The 18,966-nt window shown below is 49.9% G+C and overlaps 1 protein-coding gene across 1 annotated transcript; it reads left to right on the top strand.

Moving 5' to 3' along the window:
* Positions 1–496: 496 nt before the first annotated feature.
* Positions 497–1,078, top strand: MSGN1 (mesogenin 1). Its single transcript, XM_037035418.1, has one exon. It carries the CDS (start codon positions 497–499, stop codon positions 1,076–1,078), a length of 582 nt encoding a protein of 193 aa, XP_036891313.1.
* Positions 1,079–18,966: the final 17,888 nt, after the last annotated feature.

Below are 18,966 nucleotides of genomic sequence, written 5' to 3'. Positions count from 1 at the left end.
TTCTCCCAGACCAGGCTGTTTCTCCAACAGCACACCCCATCTGCACGTCGAGGTGGTCTTGGTGGAGGGGATGGGCCCTGTGGGGCACTGCCACTCTCCACCAGGCCCCTGGCCACCGCCTCCCGGCTGCAGATCACCCCAGGTTTGTTTTCTTTGGCTCCCTCTTTAATGAGTTCCACAGGACAATGCTAAGTCTAGTTATGCAGCCTTAATTGGTTTAGTTACAACAAGATAATTCCTTTTTTCTTCTCTTGGAGGCCTTTCTGTTTAAAGCCATTTTAGCTGGAAGATGCTAATTATCAACGAGGAGAAAGTGACACCTGAAGAGTTCATCTTCCATCTTGGCCCTTGCTGTCTCCTTTGAACTCCCTCCGCCCGGCCCTCTTTCCCACTTTATCACTTGTCCCCACCATCATAAAAGGGAGCTCTGCCTGGGCCGGGCAGCACAGTCTTCTCACTTCCAGGGAGTCTTTCTCTCTGCAGCTGTCTCGCAGGCATGGCCAACCTGCGCGACACCTTCCTCAGCCTGGAAGATGGCTTGGGCTCCTCCAACAGCCCCGGGCTGCTGTCCTCCTGGGACTGGAAAAGCAGGGCAGGGCCCTTTGAGCTGCGCCAGGCCTCCCCCACGCAGAGCCTCTCCCCGGTCCCGTCACTGGAGTCTTACACTTCTTCTCCCCGTCCGGCTGCCTCTGGGCTGCCCTGTGGGCATGAAGGTGCCATCCACAGGGGCAGCGAAGGCTGCGGCAGCCATGGCACTGGTGGCCTGGTAGAGGTGGACTACAATATGTTATCTTTCCAGCCTGCTTACCTGCAGGGCCCTGGTGGCCCCAAGGCCCAGAAGAGCACCAAAGTCAGGATGTCTGTGCAGCGGAGACGGAAGGCCAGCGAGAGGGAGAAGCTCCGGATGAGGACCTTGGCAGACGCCCTGCACACTCTTCGGAATTACCTGCCACCCGTTTACAGCCAGAGGGGCCAGCCGCTCACCAAGATCCAGACGCTGAAGTACACCATCAAGTACATCGGAGAACTCACAGACCTCCTCAACAGCGGGAGGGAGCCGCGGCCGCAGAGCGCCTGAGCCTCAGGAACCCCACCAACCAGCTCCCGGACCACCGGCACAGGGTCATGTTTGTGTTGTGAGCGTGGTGACCTTGTTGTCAGGAAAGTTCTAAGGAATTCCCGTTGGACTTGGTGGAACTGCCGGACCAGCAGGTACTTTGCTTACAGTTTTCCCAAGATTTCTCAGGAGCCTCGCCCTTTGCAAAGAGACAGATTAGTGTGCCTTCTCTGTTCAAGTTATTTTAAAGGGTCAATGATTTTAAATGCAGTTTTTCAATGATGTAAAATTGTTACATTCATCTTCTCTCGCCATGTCAGTGTTGGGGGTTCTCTTTCTGTTGCTAACTAAGCCTGTATTTTGTACAGGATCCATTGACACCTGGATTCTTATTTAGAAAGTTCTGTGGCAAGGACTTCAGTGCTCCTGTTTTATGGCGTGTGTGTGATCGAAATCATGCCTGTACTTGCAGAGGGACCCCCAAATCCCTTACATGCAGCAGGAAAGAGCGTCATGGTAAAGTCATAGGCAGACAGGCTATGGTAAGACAGAGTGACAAGCCTAAAGGCCAGCACCTCCTCTCCAGGGGAAGGAAAAGAAGGCTGGGAAACTGGTGCAGGGGGTCGGGGTGGGGTGGGGGAGGAGGCAGGGGCTCGGCACCACCAGAGCGGCCTGAAGCAGGGCTGTGAGGGCAGGAGCCCCCCGTGCCAGGCCTGGCGTGAGCGTGACCTCACCAGACCCTGTCCTGTACTTCTTTCTTGAGTGAAGAGATTGGTTTAAAAAGGAATCTGTGCCCTGGCTGGTGTGGCTCAGTGGACTGAGTGCTGGCCTGCGAACTAAAGGGTCACAGGTTCGATATCCATTCAGGGCACATGGCTGGGTGGCTGGCCAGGTCCCCAGCTGAGGGTGCAAGAGACAACCACACATTGATACTTCTCTCCCTCTCTTTATTCCTCCCTGCCTTCCCCTCTCTCTAAAAATAAATAAGTAAAATCTTAAGTAAAAAGGAATCCAGACTATTTTAATTCTATAGAAAAGTACAAGGTAGGGATTAGGGCCCAAGCCTACCTGTAACCCCTGCAAAAGCATTTATTTCCTCACCCATGGCATCTTCCCTTCCCTTCTGACCCCCCCCCAATCACCCTGTGCACACCCACACACAAACATGCACCCCCTTCTCTGTGCCTCATCTTAGGGGGTCACTAGCACCCTCGGTTTGGCTAATCTCATGGCCCATGGCATGAAAAGGGGGCTCTGAATGGAGGAGGTTCTCAAAAACCAGTGGGCTTTAAGGCTCAGTATTTCCCCCTGATTATTAAGCATTTACATTTGTTTTTCAATGTTTATGTGTCTTGTATTTTTTCTATTGGTGATTATTATTCTTTTTAGTGACAAACTGCAGAGGCGGTAGAAATAGTCACAGTGTCAGGATTCTCTACTTATTTCTTTGCATAAAGTATACAAATAAATTACATTTTTGAAGAATACCTTTAATTCTGTAATCGCTTTTTAAAAAAACCTGGCAATATATAGTGAAAGACTTTCCAAGTTAACACAAGTATATGTGTAATGTAAGTACCATTATTACCTTCCTCTGATAGGTGAGAAATGGAAGCACAGTCCCGCCCTACATCACACCTGTGAACGTGTAGGGGAAGCGGAGGCCCAAACGAGCTTCCCTAGGCCAGGTGTTGCACAACTGTGTTTAATGAAGTCCCTTTCGATTAATATTTAGGTTGTCTTTTATTACAAAACAAGGCTTTAACAAGCATCCCAGACAACTAGCTTTACACACTAATATTTCAATTAGCCTGAAAAATATCCAGAAATGGAATTCCTGGATCAGAGTGTATGCACACTTCAAAGTTAAATAGATTCTGTTAGATGGCTTCTATAAAAATTTGTAGTTATTTATCCCTGCTCTAATATCATGTGACAGAAACAGCTAATTGTTCCCACTGGGTATTATCTTCTGAACATTTTTTATGGGTACAAAATGGTTACATTATTGTGTTAATTTAAATTTCCCCATGTACTATTTGAGATGGTGCATCTTTTTAAGTTTTATGTAACTGTTGTTCATTTTGGTTCCTTTTTTATATCTTGCCAGTTTATGTTCATTGTCATTTTTCTATTAGTTATTTACCTTCTTGTTAATAATTTGGGAGAATTCTTAGTGCATTATATGTGTTAAAAGTATTTCCTTCTGATCTATCATTTTGTTATCACCTTTGTTTATGGTGTCTTATGTTTATAATTTTGATTACAATATCTATTCCTCTTTGAAGCTTTTCATTTTTTATATGATCAAATCTCTTTTATGGCTTATGTATTTCTTCCCTTAATTTTTCCCCAGCTCCAAGGCTATGTAAATGTTCAGATTTTTGCAAATATTTTTGTAATTACTTATCTATGGCTCTTTAACACACCTGCATTTATTTGTCTATTTTTTGTGCACAGAAGGAACCTAACTTTATTTCTGACTAGGGTGTTTGTGACTGAAGAATATCTTGTCATCGGCAAGCACTGCATTGTGGGCACAGTTGCTAAAATGTCATCTTGTGTATACAAACCTTCATCAGCTTCTCGTATTTGTTGGTGGTGTTTTAGAGAAGAAGTTAGAAAATGTTGGTCAATATCAAGATTGTCTCTAAGGGACTCTGCCCTGTGCATGTATAGATGTTCATGTGAGAGTGTATGTACATGTGTGTGTTTGTGCCTGTGTGTGCACATGTACATATGATGTTTCATGGGTAGGGGGCAGAGGATAAGAAAGGAGAGTAATATGGGGAAGGGAGTGTTTAGCATTTGATCAGCTGTTAGATCAATTGCTATTTCCTTGTCATTTTTCAAAGAGTGAACAAACTCAAAAATCTTTTGATTTTTTTCAAGCTCAAGCATTAAGAATAGTTTATACATAACTTCGGTAATTTTGGTTGCCCTGGGGGATAAATACTGTGGATGGATTAGGAGGTCATGTCCTTACTCTCAAAAGACCCAGGGAAGCCACAGACTCACCGACTAGCTGGGCTTGCTCTCAGGAGGGGAGGTGCCTACCGGAGGGGAGGTATCTGGAAAGCCAGGAGGTGGAGACAGAGTCCTGGGCGGAGGCCTCTGGCCCAGGGCCTTGCCTGGCACACACTGCTGCACTCAGCACAGCTGCACTCAGCACAGCTGTGCTCTGCACAGCTATAGGCCTCTCAGACTTTAGGGTCAGCCCCTGGCCTGTCCAGGTGAGGAAGCTGCCCAAGAGCCCCTGACTGTAGGGAGGCCCAGTGAAGTCACATCCCTGTGGGGAAGATAGTTGGAACAGGTCCCCGGTGCCGCTGGGGCACACATAAAACCAGCTAGCCTGGGCGAAGCTCAAGGGTAGGAATAAGTCACTTCTGGTGCTCACATAGGGAATCACAATTGGTGTGTGATCAGTGTGCTGTGGATGGAATTGCTATATTTTTAATTTCACAGGATCCTCCAAGCAGTGGGCCTTATCAGTCTCATTTTGAGGATGAGGAAACCAAGGTTTAGGACAGAGGAGCCCTGAAAAGTCACATGGTCAGCTGGTGGCATGTGGTTGACTAGTTGGCTGGTGAGTTTGGTCCTAACTCCAAAGCTCGGGTCCTGCCACAGAATCCTGCCACCACCTGTCTCTTCCAGCTGCCTCTGAGGACATGGCTTGTGACACTGGTGTCCTGCTCTGAGCAGTAGGAGAGCATTTTGGGTAACTCCTCACTCCCGGGGCTTCTCTACCTTTTCTCTGCATCTCCATCTATGGGACCCTCACTTCTTTCTCCACCTGAGCCATTTCAGAAGGGGCCATTCATCTTGTCCTTTAAATTAATTTCCCTTCGAACTTCTGCATCTGCCCCAAACACTTCCAGAAATTCCTTTCACTTCCTTGCTGGTGCCTGGAGTCCTTCTTCATCCGAAGAGAAAACCTGACTTCTGTTCACCTGTGTTCAATAAAGTATCCCACAATTCATACCGGATGGAGGTTGCTTTGTTCTTACAGTTTGGGCCACATTAGCTGATAGGGAGACATGCCAGAGTAGAGGTGGGGAGATGGCCTACGCACTCACCTCTCAACAGAGTCACGCTTACGTTCACTAAGATAGATTTTTAAAACAGCAGCGAAAGAAGATGCCCATGTCAGTGAGGTCCTGTTCCCATGGTTCAGTGGGTTCCGTGCCTGCACCCAGGAGACGCTTCATTCCCAATAGTTCCTGCAGGCACTCCCTCCCTGCTGCGGGAGAGAGTCCGGGCCTGGCTCTGATCCCTGGCCCTGAGCCCTGGGGTCTGCAACAGCCTGGCCCACTCCTCCTGTCCAGAGGGAGTTGCAGAAGAAGTGTTGAAGCTGTTGAAGAAGTGTTGAAGCAGTGCCTCTCAGAGCACCCAAAAGGACTTGATCTTGATGTTTTCGTTCTAGAAAGGGCCTTGAACTCTGAGGAGGGAGAAAGCAAAAAATGTTGAAGGAGGCTGGGGAAAAGGACAATGATTTGTTCTGTCTTTTTGGTTCGAAAATGGTGAGCCCTCCCTGCCTTATCTCCCCTCTCAAGTCCTTCATTTGAGTGAACTCTGTTGCCTTCTGTTTCCCTGCATTAAGTTAAGTGGGGAGAGGGGCAGGGCCGAAGATCAGGGACCTGTGGGGAGAGAGGAGAATGCGAAAAGCAGCACCCAGGGCCACTCCCAGCCCTGTCAGCAACAGTTGTGGAGGGATTCATCCTGTGAAGTGACAGGCTCAGGGCCAAGGGCTTTCTATACTTTTTCTCCTTTCATCTTGACCGATAACAATAGGAGGTGGCTATTATTAGCCCATTTTGCAAATAAAGACAGTCTCAGAGAGGCCACAGCAACTCACCCAAGGTCACTTGATTGGTGCAGGGCCCAGGATTCTGGACAGGTACGTTCGACTCATTCCTCTGACAATACTAAGGTCTCTGTGCCAGAAAATCAGCAGCGAACAACAGAGCCACAGACAAGTCTCTGCATTCAGGCCTTTGCCACTAGTCTGTGCTCTTGCTCCGTATTCGCATTGAACAAACAACTCATTAGCATTTATGTAGATCAGGGCCGATTTTAAATTGTGATCCCCTTTCAAATCTCCCACAAGGTAGGGAGCATTATCTCTCTCTCTCCTACTTCCTCTCAAACACACAAAATAGAATTTTTTTTTAAAAGTGAGGAAGGTTTTTATTTGTTTTTTTTTTTTNGTGCCTCTCAGAGCACCCAAAAGGACTTGATCTTGATGTTTTCGTTCTAGAAAGGGCCTTGAACTCTGAGGAGGGAGAAAGCAAAAAATGTTGAAGGAGGCTGGGGAAAAGGACAATGATTTGTTCTGTCTTTTTGGTTCGAAAATGGTGAGCCCTCCCTGCCTTATCTCCCCTCTCAAGTCCTTCATTTGAGTGAACTCTGTTGCCTTCTGTTTCCCTGCATTAAGTTAAGTGGGGAGAGGGGCAGGGCCGAAGATCAGGGACCTGTGGGGAGAGAGGAGAATGCGAAAAGCAGCGCCCAGGGCCACTCCCAGCCCTGTCAGCAACAGTTGTGGAGGGATTCATCCTGTGAAGTGACAGGCTCAGGTCCAAGGGCTTTCTATACTTTTTCTCCTTTCATCTTGACCGATAACAATAGGAGGTGGCTATTATTAGCCCATTTTGCAAATAAAGACAGTCTCAGAGAGGCCACAGCAACTCACCCAAGGTCACTTGATTGGTGCAGGGCCCAGGATTCTGGACAGGTACGCTCGACTCATTCCTCTGACAATACTAAGGTCTCTGTGCCAGAAAATCAGCAGCGAACAACAGAGCCACAGAGAAGTCTCTGCATTCAGGCCTTTGCCACTAGTCTGTGCTCTTGCTCCGTATTTGCATTGAACAAACAACTCATTAGCATTTATGTAGATCAGGGCCGATTTTAAATTGTGATCCCCTTTCAAATCTCCCACAAGGTAGGGAGCATGATCTCTCTCTCTCCTACTTCCTCTCAAACACACAAAATAGAATTTTTTTTTTAAAGTGAGGAAGGTTTTTTTTTTTTTTTTTTTTTTTGTAATTTTTTTATTTAATTGTTGTTCAAGTACAGTTTTCTGTCTTTTACTCCCATCCAAGCCCACCCCCCCAGTGCTCCTCACCTCCCTCCCATTTCCACCCTTCTTAGTTTTTGTCCACGTGTCCTTTATACTTGTTCCTGTGAATCCTTCCCCTTTTCCCCTGAAATTCTCTTCCCTCTTCCCTCTGGTCCCTGTCACCCTGTTCTGTATTTCAGTGTCTTTGGCTATATTTTGCTTGTTTGTTTGTTTTGTTGTTTAGGTTCCTGTTAAAGGTGAGATCATATGGTATTTGTCTTTCACTGCCTGGCTTACTTCACTCAGCACAATGCTTTCCAGTTCCATCCATGCTGTTGCAAAGGGTAGGAGCTCCTTCTTTCTTTCTGCTGCATAGAATTTCATTAAAAAAGTGTGGAAGTTTTATCACATTTTTTTTGGCATTTGTATACCTTCAAAGGTGTATAAAACCTGATTTTAGAAGCACCTGTTCTCAGGGACTACAACTTACATACCTTTTTCTTCAGTTTTTTTTTAGGCACAAAGTGACAAAATTAATATAGCAATAATTATAATAATAATAGCAACTAATATTTATTGTGTGCTTACTCCGGGTGAGGTACCATTCTAAGTAATTTACATGAAATAACCATTTTAACCTGTGTGAAGTAAGAAATAACTATGTAATAACCATCTGAAAGACTAAAGTTGTCCCCATTTTATAGATGAGGAAACTGAGGCACGGAGAGGCGAACATTTGGTTCAAACCCCAGGCTGGTGTGGTGCACTAATATACCAGGTGTGTCTTTCTACTGCTTTAGTGATGACAAAGCACGTTCTGTACATTATCCTGTTTAATTCTCACCAGTGCCTCACCATAAGGAGGAATTATATCTGTTTTACAGATGAGCGCATTAAGGCTCGTGGTGACAAAATATTACAACTATTAATAAATGACAGAGCTGGCACTAGATCCAAAATTTTAAGCTCCTTAATCCGGCTCTTTCTGGCTCAACTGTGTGGTCTCCTAGGAACGCCAGTTGTGCCCTAAATCCTGCCCCCAAAGGCATCTTCATAAAGACAGAACAACGAGATGTGTTCTGGGGCACATTTCTGCAAGGTGGGTTTTGCATGGAACCTGTCTGAATCTTAAATCTAATGCGCGTGCGCACACAAAACAATATCCGCACGCACTGTATGGAGGTGAAACCCTGCATCTTCAAACACAATTTTATTCCCCTTCATAATTCAGAAATTGGCACCCCTAAGAGACCTCTGTCACTACTTTTACTGCCTAATTACTTTTTAGCAGAGAGAGCCAATGACCTTTAAGTAATGTAAGTTCCAGAATGCTCGCAAACACCACAAAGCCTGATGCACTCTGAGTGTCCACCCATGTGCTGAGGACTGGCCACTGGGACAGCAAGCGGACGGCGTAATGATGGTAGAAACCCAGACCCCCACCAACAGGCAGTATGGAGACGGAAGTCGATGTCACCCAGCCCTTTCCCTGTGCTGGATGAAGGGGACGCAGTGACGCCAAAATGCCCACAGCTTAGCCAGGGGGAAATGCGGGTAAAGAGATGAAAGGAACTGCTGCTCCTTGCGGGACTCAGGGGAGGGGCCACAGAGGAGGGGCCCTTGAACCTACCCTCCAGGCACTGGAGGCAGCTGAGAGCATCCCAAACAGAGAAAGATCCCCTGCAACAGCCAGGGGGTCTGAGAAAGCTCAGGGATCAGAGGCGGCTGGTTTGGCTGAAGCACAGGCTGAGTTTGGAGGAGCATGGAAAGGACAAGGAACAGGCAAGAGGGGGCAGGCGGCCATGGGCCTGAGTGTCCATCAAGCTCTGGGGATACGGACTCAACCTGGCCTGACCCAGGTGGTCATTTACCTGGGCTTCAGCCTAAGCCCCAGGACAGAACGTGACACTCGGATGAAGTGACCTTGCGGTCCGGGTAGCTCCAGCACGAGATGCTCAAGTTCGTCTTGCTTACTGTTGTGATACTTCTTCATACACCCCTGAGGGGAAACCCAGTCTTTAGCAAATTTAAACACAAGCAACACTGTATTCTTTTTAAACCCAGGTTGTCTTGTTCAATCCCCACAATAACCTCCTCAGGGCAAAATCAGCCTCTGTGCTCCAGGAGTTTAAGTGGAGTTGGGGGAGAGAGGCCTTTACCTAAATAAACATAATACAGGTGAAACAGAAAGGGATAAAACATTTGAAATGTGTCCAAAATCAGTGGGGAAAAAGCAGGCCACCTGGCTTCATAGGTACGCTGGCACTTGAACCTAGATGGATATGTGGGATCTTGGTAGGACTGAGGGGCACAGCATGTGGGCATGCGGCTGAGACCAAGTGTGAGGGCGGGGGGATCTGCCCGACCACCCTGCGCCACCCCCCCACCCCCCCCACCAGTCCACTCTCCACACAGGAGAATGCGTCTACTAAGACATAATCTTCTTGGGGCGGAAAAGTGGCCAATCTCTCAAAGGAGAAGGGCCAGGAGCCTGTTCCTCAGTGGGCTTTTACTGGGTTCAATTTGCACAGGAATACAGGTAAAGCTCATCAGTCATTGTCAGGCAGTAAGGATCAAACAAAGATAACATACAAAGAACTATGAAGGCTTATTCTGAGTCAGGGTCAGATAGTTAAAGGGCTATAAAACTGGGAAACAAACTCACCTCATGCTTGGACCCTTATCAGAAAATTGAGGACATTCTTAGCAAAGCAGGTTTCACAGGATCTTATGCATTTTTTCTTAGGCCTGATCTCTGCGGGGAACCACCCATTCCCGCCCGGGGCTGTGCCGCCCTCTGTCATTGTTTTAGGCTTAAGTCAGGCAAGGGAAGTAAGGCAGCCGAGAGATTAGGAGACTTCTAGACAGAATGAAGACTCAGGCTATGTCAAAGCTGAGGGGTGAGGGTCTATCACCCCCTTTTTCTATCTCCTCCCCAAGTCCTGACCTGAGGGCCACGTCTAGACTGTGCCTGTCTTAGGTCGTCCCTCTCTTGAGGAATCTTACCCGTCATTGGCTAACCAGTCATCTGCCCGGGGCCAAGCAGGGTGAAGTAAAGGGGGCAGAGGCGGCGCCCCTGCCAGGAGGATAAGCTTTGTCTCCTTATGGTCCCAAGGTCTCTCACTCAGCCTTAGCCATGGGGGGGTTACAGCTCCTGAAACCAGGCAGGGTGGTCTTCAACAACCAAGGGTACAGGAGTGAGCTTGGGAATGTCTTGATCATGAAGGGCTCAAATGCTGGAGTGGGCAAAAGTGGATTTTCAGCTGTAATACGAATAAATAATACAACAACTAATAAATAATAATACAGGAGTAAATTTCTTTGTTTCTTGTCCTCGCAACTGTAAACCTCCTTTTCCCCAACCCTGTTCAGATGAATAGACACAGACACACAGAGACACAAAACCACACAGAGACACTTACAAAGAGACACAGAAAAAGACCCCCACCCCCAGAAACCCGAGGTCCTGTGGTCTCGATGAGACCTCTGGTAAGAGCCCGGGAGCACCCCTCACCTCACAGTGAGAGATGCAGGGCCCAGCCTGCCCTCTCAGCCTCTTACCTCTTAGCTGGGCAGCGTGGACCTGTGCTCTGAGAGGCTTGCAGTCGCCAGAAGAATCCCTAGCAGCTCCCCTTCCTCTGGCTCAGGCAGTGGGGCAGGATCCAGGACAGCTGTCCTTCGTCCCCCACCCCACCCCCATCTGCAGCTTCCTTCCTAAAGTTTCCCTTTGCAGCTCACTCAGACCATTGCACAAACACTCCAAGAGACACCCAAGTAGGGCAGCCCGTGAAATACAGGACCCCTGTTAAATTGGAATTTCAGATCATACTCGCAATATTGCAATATTGGACGTATTTGCAATATTTGGGACATTGTCTAAAATTCAAGTTTAACAGGGCATCCTAAATTTTTAATGGCTACATTTGGCACCTCCTTCTTCAAAGGTTTTTGGCTTTTGCTGAGCAGAAAAGAAAAAGTTTAGGATGAGCAAGTCTATCTATAGTTTTCCAAATACAAATGTTTTCTGCCACTTTTGGCCAGATGTGCAAATAGAAAGGGTAACTGGGAAAGGCCTGTGAGATGTGAGCCCAAGACGAAGTGAAATCAGCCGGGACGATAAACCCAAGCGTGTTGGTTTACATTGAAATCATCTCTCTGCTCATTGGACTGGGAACATTTCCATGGCCGGCATATGCCATGGACTAAAACCCTTTTAATGAGGAACTACTACAAAGCAGGCATTGTACTAGAGACCAGGGGTGTGGGGTAAATAAAACAGTTTATTTCTTGCTCACATGGTGAATGTCTGGCTCCCCTGGAACTGGCCCCCAGGCTGTTGGTTCGCACCCTCGGGAGAAATCTCAAACTGGTCCCCAGACACTGCGGGTGAGGGGAGACAGAAGGAAGAGTCAGGCCACTCCAGAGGTGTAGGTGGCAGGTTTAATAAGGAAGAGGACTTATATATGAGGCTTGTCTTGTGCCCTTCAACACAGTAGTCCCCACACCCACCTGCCAGAACCTTCAAAGTCAACATAGAGGCCTTTGCTGGGTTCAGTTACATATTCAGTCCCCATGGTGTTGACAGCACCTTAGCCTCCTGGGGCTATATCCTCAAAACAGCTGCTTGTGCGGGACCACGGTGGGAGGAACCTGCACTGCAAGGTCAGGAAGGGGTGAAGACCCTCCAGTTGCCAGGGTCATATGCCCCGATGACCCGCCTACCTCGCCAGTGGGACACACTCAGGGAACGAGTGCCGATTGGCACTTTGTCACCGTAATTATGCTAGCCCAGCGTTGGGTGGCCCGGGCTCACACAAGGCTCTGTCCTTGAGCAGTTCCTGGCTGATGCTGGTCTAGGGGACAGCCTGCCCCATGATGGGTGTGTCTCAGACTCTGGTTTCTAATTTGCTGCCAGTGACGGGCCAAACATGGCAAGTGTTGCCCCTTCGGTTTCATACCGAAGAGAGCTTCTTAGGATCCAGAATTAGCTGCAGTTCTTTCTCTGGCCCTAACCTGCTGAGCAAGTCTCCTCTCCTCCCGGGGCTTCCGTGTTCTTACAAGTCAAATGACAGAGTTGGGCAAGGTGCTTTCTGAGGGCTGTGACAGCGGGGATACTCCCTGGTTCTTTGTTACGGGAATCTTGCTCCTATGAGGGCCATGGTCACTGAACTATGGCTTTGGACAGAGGCCTGGGAGGGTCCAGCTGCTCCCCAGAACAGGGCTCAGGGACGGCTGTGGGCCTGGGGACTTTCTTCACTCGGTGTAGGGCTTCCTGCTGGTTACACCTGCTGGAGCAGGTGCCCAAGTGTGACAGTGGGGACAGTGCCCGGGGTGGGGAACCCCCCTGAGTCAACCGTGAAGAGTACACTGGAGACAGGAGAAAGCAGACCCAGGAATGACTCCCAGGGGGCATTGTAAGTGCCGTCCTGGCGGTGGGGGCAGTGGGGACTTAGAGAGCCAGAGCTGTAGGGGTTGAATGTGTAAAATTAATTTAAAAAATTAATTTTTAAAAATTAATAAAAGAACATCAGAAGATGTCCCAATCAATGTCATTGGAGGACGCCATTTCCAGGGGTAGGAGGAAGCTGTGGCTTGGCGGGTCTAGTATCTCAACGATAACAGGGCTTTGGGGGCCCAGAGAGGTGTGCTTGATGCCTGGTCTGGGGGCTCCCCAGCTGTGTGGCCTGAGGAGAGCTAGTGAGCTCTCTGACCCAGGGTTCTTTACCTGTGAAGCAGGGACTTTCTGTGTAACGGGGTTCTCGTCTGAAAGCCCCTGGTAAGATATGGACACACACTCAGGAAGCATGAGAGAAAGGCCCTTCCCTCCTTCCACGTGGACCCCAACTCCTGCCTGGAACATGGGAGAACAAGGAACCCCTAAGAATGTGTGTGTGTGTGTGTGTGTGTGTGTGTGTGTGTGTGTGTGTGAGAGAGAGAGAGCGAGAGAGATCTACTGAGTGTAACGGAAGTGATTCTCAGTATTCCAACAACTCACTGTTTTGTGCAATATTTTTTAACATTTAAAAATGCCCGAGAAGCCACATTAACTTATCTAGGGCTGCAGAGAAGGGTGTAGATCTGCTTACTTTCTGTGCTCACAGAAAACCTGCTGGAAGTAAACACACCAGGAGGTTTTATTTAAAATTTCGGTTGCTGCCGGCTTGTGACCATGCCATGGCACGAAGCAGCCACAGGAGGGAGCCTGTGCCCGTCAAATGGATTGAGGAAGTGCTGTGGGCCAACTACCTGAGCGCTGAGTGCAGGTGAGCCTTGGACAGTTCGAGCCCCTGAAGAGGCACCCACTGAAAGGAAACCTGCGTGAAGCCCTCCCTGATAACATTAGCTGGCCCCATTTAGGGAGGGCCAATATGAGGCTGGCATTGAGAAAGACATTCTCGGGCCTGAAGGTCAGGACACCTGGCCTCCTCCCCACCGTTTCTTGGCTTAAGGGCGGCTCTTCCGCTGGCTGCTGAGGATCACTAGGTGCCAACGTGAAAGGGCTAAGTCGCACAGCAGGGACAAGTGCCCGGGACAAGCTCCGAAGCTGGAGACTCCAGGATATTCAGGTAGGGGATTATGCGAAGTTGAGACCGGGCACCTGCCCCTGAGTCCACCTGAGCAAGAGGAGAGAGCAATGGGAGAGAACGCAGAGGGGTGCAGACTGGATATTCCCTTTTGGCTGGGGAGAATGTTTTCGTGGGCCTCCTGGATGCCGCCGAGGGCCCTGAGGCACGTAGCTACAGCCCCTCAGAGAGTGGTCAGGAAGGGGGCCCCAATTTTAAAGGAAGCAGGGGATGGGTAAGGAGGAGGCAGCCTGTGCACTGGAACCTTCCACATCACTCCTCTGAGCTGTGCACATGCCTAAGCCCCAACAAAGGACCCACGGTGGACACCTGTCACACACGAGCCCCAGTGGCCAGTCTGTGGGAACAGCCACGACAGGACCACAGCAGTAGCCAATTCAGTAAAAATGAAGAAAAACCCGATAACACACGCACCACAAAATGCTTGGTTTTTCCCTTCCTTTTCTCCTCCCTGCCCCAGGATACTGCAAGTCTTGATCCTTGAGAGAAACAGGTGGCCTTGGGAAAGAACAAGTCACCCCTTTCCACTCCAAGGTGTCTGCGACCCCAGGTCCCTTCAGCCACAAGACCAGCCAGCAACTGGGGGCAGGTGAAAGTGTGAACTGGCTACAGGACTATTGGCTGCCTGAAATTGTATCTCAAACCATCCTGGACTTGTAACACAGTAAACCACCTGACGGGACATGGTGCCTGCCCAGGGCGTGCCTGCGTGCAGGAGTGAGCCCTCTGGCAGGCTGTGGTTGAGACCAGGGACTGGGAAGGAATCCTTTTCAGGTTTGTTTTAGAGTTAAGGCTGATCAGCAGGCCTTTAAGGGGCCTTGATTTTCTCCAGTCTCTGATCACTGCCGGTCGGAGCTCTTCGCACCGCGGCCCGGGGCTGAGGAGGGGGGAGGGGAGGATTGAATCTGTCTTCCCTACATGCCCCTGCTCTTCCTCGCCCCTCCCAGGCCTAAGCACTTTCAGCCAAAACACCTGCACAGCCCCTGTCTGAGCTCTGGAGGGTCCAGAGACACAGTTCTTCAGTTAGTTCCCAAAGAAAGGAAATTGAAATCACAGAAGAAGAAGCCTTCCACGGGCCTGTAGCAGGAGCCAGAAGCTCCTGTCAGAACTGGATGGGAAATATTCTTCTCTTAGGCTCCGGTGGGCCATGCCATCTTTGTTGCAAATATTCAACTTTTACTTGTAGTTTGAAAGGAGACATAGGTAACACACAAATAAGAGAGTGTGGCTGGGTTCCGATCAGAGTTTTATTTAGGGACAGTAACATTTGAATTTCACCTATTTTTCATGTGCTATGAAATGTCATTCTTTTGACTTTTTTCAATCATTGTTAGTGGGTGGTTTCAGTTTACAGCCCCTGCCCTTGACGGTCCCCTTGAGGATGCTGTTGGTCAGTAAATACAGCCCTAGGTGTTCCCTGCAAGTTTCTCTTAAAAACCACGCAAGTGGGAGAGCAGAATGCGGAGGATGTGATGTTATTGCTCCCCTCAGACTCTTGTTCCAAACCTCCCAGGCTCCCTGCACTAGGAGTCCGATGCCGAGCTCCTCTCAGCCCCAGCCCTCCTCTCTCCTCTGTCTCAGTTGTGAAATTCCTGGGGGACAGTGGCTGTCAGCCTCAGGGATGACTAACTCAGTGTCCTACAGCATGTGTGTGTGTAGTTCATGGAGGAGGCATCCCCTGTTAGAGCAGAGAGACCACCTATCTCTTCCAGCCACCTCGTTGCTTGGAGAACACGGGAGCCCCAGACGGGAGAGGCTAGCCCAGGACCACAGGGCAGCCCAGAGGCCTAGGAAACAGGTGCAGGAAAGTGCATGCTTTTGAGAGCCAGCTGTGTCTGGGCAGCCTGCTAGGTGTACCTGCCTCTCGACTTCCCAGCTCCCCTGGTGCCCTTGGCTCTGTCTTGGTCTCAGGTCCTGGTCTTGGGCACCTGGATTTGATTGCTTGTTGTGCCGGGCTTCTCAAGTTCTGTCTCAATGAGGATGTCGCCACCATCCAGACTTTGGTATGCACCCTCTGAATCCAAGCTTTGTGACTTTGAGTGAGGGGTTCTCACATCTGTCTCCCCCATGAGGAGGGAGACTGGGCCTCCCCTGGGGAAGACTGAAGGGTTAGGTAAGTAGATGACCAAGGTCCTCTCCCAGGCATGTCTCATGGCTGCACTTCAACGAATAGAAGGTCATTACATGATGGCCAACGGTTTTCTGAGGCCCAGAGGGGCACGCACACAGAGTGGTGCTATTCCTTACAGTCACCGTTCCCAACAGGAATGCAGTCACCTTCCCCTTCCCACATCCTGGGCTCTGGATTTCATAGGCTCTGGTTATTTCCTCTTGTTCAAACGAGTCCTGCCCAGGCGATGATGCTAACCTCACATGGGACTCAGAGTTGTCCTCCTTGCCCGTTTTCAGCCCTTGCCCTGCTCAGAGGGCTTGGAGTTAAGTGGGCATGGTCTCCTTTCCTTCCCCCTCCTCTTTCCCCTCCCACTGCCTCTCTGGCCCTGTCTGGGTCTGCAGTCCTGGAGTGTGACGGGCAGGGAGGTGGAGAGGGGACGCGCTGTGCTGGTAAATGCTTGCCAGCCAGCTCTCTGGTGCTGGACGGGTGAGACAGACGGCAGTTTCTTGCTCACATATACTCATGACCTTGGGGAGGAGGACACCATGCAACACGCAGGGTGAAAAGGGCTGCACGGAGTGGAGTGAGCCAGCAGGGGCCGGGGAGGCAGGCTTTGTGGGGACAAGCAGGCCAGGGGACTCTTGGCTTCCTCAGAAAGATGTGACCAGGTGGGGTGTCACTGCCCTAGCAGAGAGGCAAACTAGCTAAGTAGGGAGACTTTCTTAGTGGGGGGGTGGCAGGGGTGTGTGTCTGCCCCAGAGCAGGGGAACTTCCGGCTAAGCCCCCGGGGCCCTGTGAGGCTCTAGGATATCAATCAAGGCAGCACTTGGAATCTCATCCAGTGCAATCATCCTCATTTTGCGTGGGAGAGACTGAGACGTGGTAGCGGGGGTGGAGGTGGGGAGCGGGGAGGACCATGTGACCCAGCTGGTTTGATGCTGAGGTGAACACAAAAGCCTTTTCCTTCGCATTGCGCTGTATCACATCATCATCTTATCTGACCCCCACTCCAACCCTGCTGGGGAGCATCTTCCAAGGAGGAGACTGAGGAGCAGAGAGAGGTGAAGTGGCCCAAGTCACACAGCCAGAGAGGGAGGCAGCCAAGTTAAAACTCAGGGTGTCATGTCCAAAACTGTCCCCTTGCCAGCCTGGCTGCCTGCGGGGTTGGCCCTGCTTCGGGAAAGCGGTCACAGCCCGCTGGCTCCCGCCTGCGCATCCCTGTGCAGGATGCGTTAGATGTGACCTTGGGGATACAGATGGGAATGTCTGCAGGGTTTCCGGAGCTCTGGGAGTTCCATAAAGATAAGACCCTGGACTGAATTCTCTAGGTTTGTTGGTTTCTTTGTTTTGTTGTTGCTCTGCCGAGAAATAAGGACTGGGACAATCACATTGAGTATATGCACACCCAGGGGTGGTAGTCAAAATCTTTCACAGCTGCAGGAGAGAGTGTCAGTTCTAGCTGGGCCTAGTATTAACCCTTCAGTGTCTGGACGGTGGAAAGACCTGGGGGGTCCTGGAGGAGGGGCTGTGGCCATGAGTGTGACGAGGGTGGGGAGATCCGTCCCAGTGTCGTTGGTGGGAATCTGGGCATTCTGGGCACCATCCCTGGGGAGTGGACGACTAGAATAAAGAGGAACAGCCCAGATGAGCAGCAGGGATGGAGCTAAAAACAGAAGGCTTCCTGTGTGGAGTAAGACAGAGACATAGAGATGAGTGACAAACGACCATTTGTAGAAGAATGGCACGTATTTTACAAGGACACGTGGAAACAGAAGGCTCTTGAGGGGCATACCAAGAGCCATTGGAATGGCTGTAGATGGAGGGTAGATGGCCATGCTAGGGTGCCGTGGGAGCAAAGGCACAGACAAACAATAGACTAAAGACGATAATTTGCCGCAACTGAAGGGGATGAGTAATTTAGCCCTCTGCAGCCAAGAAAGAGAAGGAAAAAGGAAAGGAGGGTGAACCGTGGCCCACAGGTGGTTGTGGCTGCATTCGAAGACGAGGAAGGGGAGCACATGAGGGAGAGACCTGCCTCTTCCCACCAGCAGAGCATGGGGCACCTACCTGCCACCCTGCGCCTCCAGAAGCCTCTTCCGCTTCCTTCTCACCACCGTATCTTCCTCTGGTAGAATTTCCTCCTCGTTATTGCGGTTAGAAGTTGTGTTTTGGTTTTTTTTTCAAAGGAAATTTTAATAGAAAATTGCTTCTGCCCCCGAATCTGAACGGGCTGCTGCTTCTACTGACAACTGACTGGAAATAACTCGGCCGTGTGCTCCCTACTAGCAGCACAGGGGGCTTGGACGTGTAGACTTCACCCTGGGCAGCGACGCGCCTGATTGGATGGCCAACTGTCCTGGTTTTGTCTGGACCGAGGGGGTTCCTGGGGCACTGGGCTTGTGGTGTCGAAACTGAGACAATACCAGCAAAAACAGGAAGAGTCGTTATCCTGCAACTATGACCAAGGATGCAGAAGACAAAAGATTGTGGGACTCTAGGGCCCAGTGGCCTCTGCCATGGGGACACTCTTCATTTTTATGGATGGAAATAAAGACTAGGCCCTAAGTTCCATCACAGAAACGGGGGGTTATTAAAATAGACACAGAATGACCCTGGAGGAAAAACCACGGGGTGACACACCTGGTCTTTGGTGCCTCTTGCGTTCGTGTTTCTGCACCCTCCCTGCAGACGGAAGGCCTCAGTGTATCTACCGGTCTGCACACCCGTCCGTCCACCCGTCCATCCATCTGTTTGTCCACCCATCCATCCATCTCTCTGTCCGTTCATCTACCTTTTTGTTTAAAATCAGTCACTGCGCAGCAGTCATGGGCCAGCAGTCCCTGAAGATACTGAGATGAATAACACCACATAGTGCCTGCCTTCCAGCAGCTCACGGTTCAGTGCAGAAGACTCAGTCCAAGCACGAGACGAGAGAGCAGAATAACTCTAACTGGAGGTTTATACGAAGTTTAAAGGGATCCAGGAGAAGGAGGAACCAAATATGACTTAGGTCAGAAGAGTCAGAGAAATGGATGGTGATGATTTGGGAGGTTGCATTGGTGTTTGCCAGGTAGAGAAGGGGGCCTGATGGAAGCAGGGCCCAGGCAGGGTCCAGGCTGGGGAGCACCCAATGAGCACAGTGCAAAGCCGTGCT

The sequence above is a fragment of the Sturnira hondurensis genome, unplaced genomic scaffold (genome assembly GCF_014824575.4).
Source record: "Sturnira hondurensis isolate 20B ecotype Veracruz unplaced genomic scaffold, ASM1482457v3 Scaffold0022319, whole genome shotgun sequence".
Classification (NCBI taxonomy): domain Eukaryota; kingdom Metazoa; phylum Chordata; class Mammalia; order Chiroptera; family Phyllostomidae; genus Sturnira; species Sturnira hondurensis.
This window is presented reverse-complemented; position numbering and strand designations above follow the sequence as displayed.